Genomic DNA, 3,294 nt, shown 5'->3' with positions numbered 1-3,294 from the left:
GGTCCCATATGGGGTCCCATAGCCCTGGAGGGCGGGGTCCCATATGGGGTCCCATAGCCCTGGCGGTCGGGGTCCCTTAGCCCTGGAGGGCGGGGTCCCATATGGGGTCCCATAGCCCTGGCGGTCGGGGATCCCATAGCCCTGGAGGACGGGGTCCCATATGGGGTCCCATAGCCCTGGAGGACGGGGTCCCATAGCCCTGGAGGACGGGGTCCCATATGGGGTCCCATAGCCCTGGAGGACGGGGTCCCATATGGGGTCCCATAGCCCTGGAGGGCGGGGTCCCATATGGGGTCCCATAGCCCTGGAGGACGGGGTCTCATATGGGGTCCCATAGCCCTGGCGGTCGGGGTCCCATAGCCCTGGAGGGCGGGGTCCCATATGGGGTCCCATAGCCCTGGCGGTCAGGGGTCCCATAGCCCTGGAGGGCGGGGTCCCATATGGGGTCCCATAGCCCTGGCGGTCGGGGGTCCCATAGCCCTGGAGGACGGGGTCCCATATGGGGTCCCATAGCCCTGGAGGACGGGGTCCCATAGCCCTGGCGGTCAGAGTCCCATAGCCCTGGAGGGCGGGGTCCCATATGGGGTCCCATAGCCCTGGAGGACGGGGTCCCATATGGGGTCCCATAGCCCTGGAGGACGGGGTCCCATATGGGTTCCCATAGCCCTGGGGGACGGGGTCCCATATGGGGTCCCATAGCCCTGGAGGGGGGGCACTAGATATTCTACAAATGGAACCAAATGGACAACCTGGTCCATTTGTACACTTAGAGTTAATGAAACGTACACTGTAGGGGAGAGGTTATAGGTTATGACCTCAGTGTTAAACATGAGACCAACCTTGGCTCTGGTTATCACTTTGGCTCTCATCACTGTGTACATGATCCTACTGGTTCACTGTGTACATGATCACACGATCCTACTGGTTCACTGTGTACATGATCACATGATCCTACTGGTTCACTGTGTACATGATCCTACTGGTTCACTGTGTACATGATCACATGATCCTACTGGTTCACTGTGTACATGATCCTACTGGTTCACTGTGTACATGATCACATGATCCTACTGGTTCACTGTGTACATGATCTACTGGTTCACTGTGTACATGACCCTACTGGTTCACTGTGTACATGATCTACTGGTTCACTGTGTACATGATCCTACTGGTTCACTGTGTACATGATCACATGATCCTACTGGTTCACTGTGTACATGATCTACTGGTTCACTGTGTACATGATCCTACTGGTTCACTGTGTACATGATCCTACTGGTTCACTGTGTACATGATCTACTGGTTCACTGTGTACATGATCCTACTGGTTCACTGTGTACATGATCACATGACCCTACTGGTTCACTGTGTACATGATCTACTGGTTCACTGTGTACATGATCCTACTGGTTCACTGTGTACATGATCACATGATCCTACTGGTTCACTGTGTACATGACCCTACTGGTTCACTGTGTACATGATCTACTGGTTCACTGTGTACATGATCCTACTGGTTCACTGTGTACATGATCACATGATCCTACTGGTTCACTGTGTACATGATCTACTGGTTCACTGTGTACATGATCCTACTGGTTCACTGTGTACATGATCCTAATGGTTCAGAGTAGGTTCAGGTTGGGAGGAACATCGTAGGCCTTGGGTCATTTCATCATCATTCCCCCACATGGGGGGGAGGGGGGGCAGGTGGGTCAATGCCCACATGTGGGGGAGGGGGGGCAGGTGGGTCAATGCCCACATGGGGGGGAGGGGGGGCAGGTGGGTCAATGCCCACATGGGAAGCAACCACTGCTGGAAAATGGTCATTGGTCAGGAGAGGTACGTTTCCCAAATGGATTTAATTCCGCCACAGAATCTGTAGTATGCGAGTGCATATCAAACTGGGGGTCCTTGAATGAACATTCCCCTGCCTCAGCTGGGGATGGCGATAGGATCCTCCCATTCCCATCCAGCTAAATGCTCCTGGTCAGTGGCCAGGTGGTTGTTATGATTACCATCCATTAACGCCTCCGCAGGTGTTTGTCGTAGGGTCTGAAGACGGCCCTCTCTCTGTGATAATGACTGTCTGGATGGTCGTCGTTGTGTTGGTCTCTCTCCAGGTCATCCACGGTGTCTCTCCCTCTCTTGGCCGTCTTGCCAGACTCTCTCTCCCTCCCGCTCTCTTGGATCTTAAAGGAGACCTGCAGGATGTTGTCTCCGAGTTGATGGCCGTTGAGCCGTGCGATGGCTTCCATGGCCTCTTCGTAGTTCTCCATGGTAACGAAGGCCAACCCCCTGCACTTGTTGGTGCGGAAATCTCGGATGACCTTGACGTCGGTGACGGTGCCGAAGGTTCCGAACATGGTCCGGACCAGATCCTCGTCGGCGTCCTGGCCCAGGTTGTAGATGAAGATGCGCGGTACGGTGGCCCTGTCCACGCCTCCCTGGACGAGGTCGTACGGGGAGGCGACGAGCTCGGCTTCGGTGAGCGTGGTGTCTATGACCTTGGCGACCTTGACCTTTGAGTCGGGGCCCATGCACAGGATGGGTTTGGAGATCTTGATCTCCTCGGTGGCTCCGGGAGGCTTGGTGCCGTTCAGCTGTTTGGTGGCCTCCTCCGCCTGAGCCCGCTTGTCAAAGCGGATGAACGCCGCCCCGCGGGGCTTGCCTTCCTCGTCCAGGAGCATGCGGGCGTTGATGATCGTTCCGTGCGGGGAGAACATATTTTCCACGTCTTCCAGGTTCATACTCTTCGGCAGGTTGCACACATAAATGTTGGCGTCTTTGATAGCGTCGGAGCTGGGCCGTGCGTATGACACCTTGATGGTCTTGGACTGGAGCTTCTGTCCGTTCAGCGTCTCGATGGCTTTGGCTGCGTCCGCGGGGTTAGCGTAGTTGACAAACCCGTATTGCAAACTGTGACCTTTGTTCTTGTCTCTGATGACCTTGGCGGTTTCCACCACTCCGATTCTGCTGAAGAGAGTCATCAAGGCGTCTTCAGTCGTGCTCTGAGGAAGGTAATTGATTATCAGGTTGGTCCTGAAATCTTTCCCCGCCAGGCCTTTACCGGGCCTCTCTGTCATGTTAAAAAACAACCAATCGGCTTTGAAATGTCTGAAGAACTTTTAACAAAATTAGATTTGATATATTCTTAATACCTTAATTAAGACCTTAACCTGGAAGCTGTGCAAGGTTTTATATTGTTTTATATTATTATTGGTGGTGTAAAAGATACTCTCCAAATATGGAAACATACAACTCACAGGACACCTTTGTTTACCTCACCTGTAG

The 3,294-nt window shown here is 53.8% G+C and overlaps 1 protein-coding gene across 1 annotated transcript; it reads right to left on the bottom strand.

Moving 5' to 3' along the window:
- Window positions 1-2,024: 2,024 nt before the first annotated feature.
- On the bottom strand, window positions 2,025-3,086 carry LOC311045237 (ELAV-like protein 1; the record flags this gene model as incomplete). Its single annotated transcript, XM_084057037.1, has 1 exon — window positions 2,025-3,086. The coding sequence occupies one exon, from the start codon at window positions 3,084-3,086 to the stop codon at window positions 2,025-2,027; it is 1,062 nt and encodes a 353-aa protein (XP_083913163.1).
- Between the last annotated feature and the right edge of the window lie 208 nt (window positions 3,087-3,294).

This window comes from Gymnoscopelus microlampas, assembly GCF_963454915.1.
Source record: "Gymnoscopelus microlampas genome assembly, chromosome: 5".
In the NCBI taxonomy this organism is placed as follows: Eukaryota; Metazoa; Chordata; class Actinopteri; order Myctophiformes; family Myctophidae; genus Gymnoscopelus; species Gymnoscopelus microlampas.
This window is presented reverse-complemented; position numbering and strand designations above follow the sequence as displayed.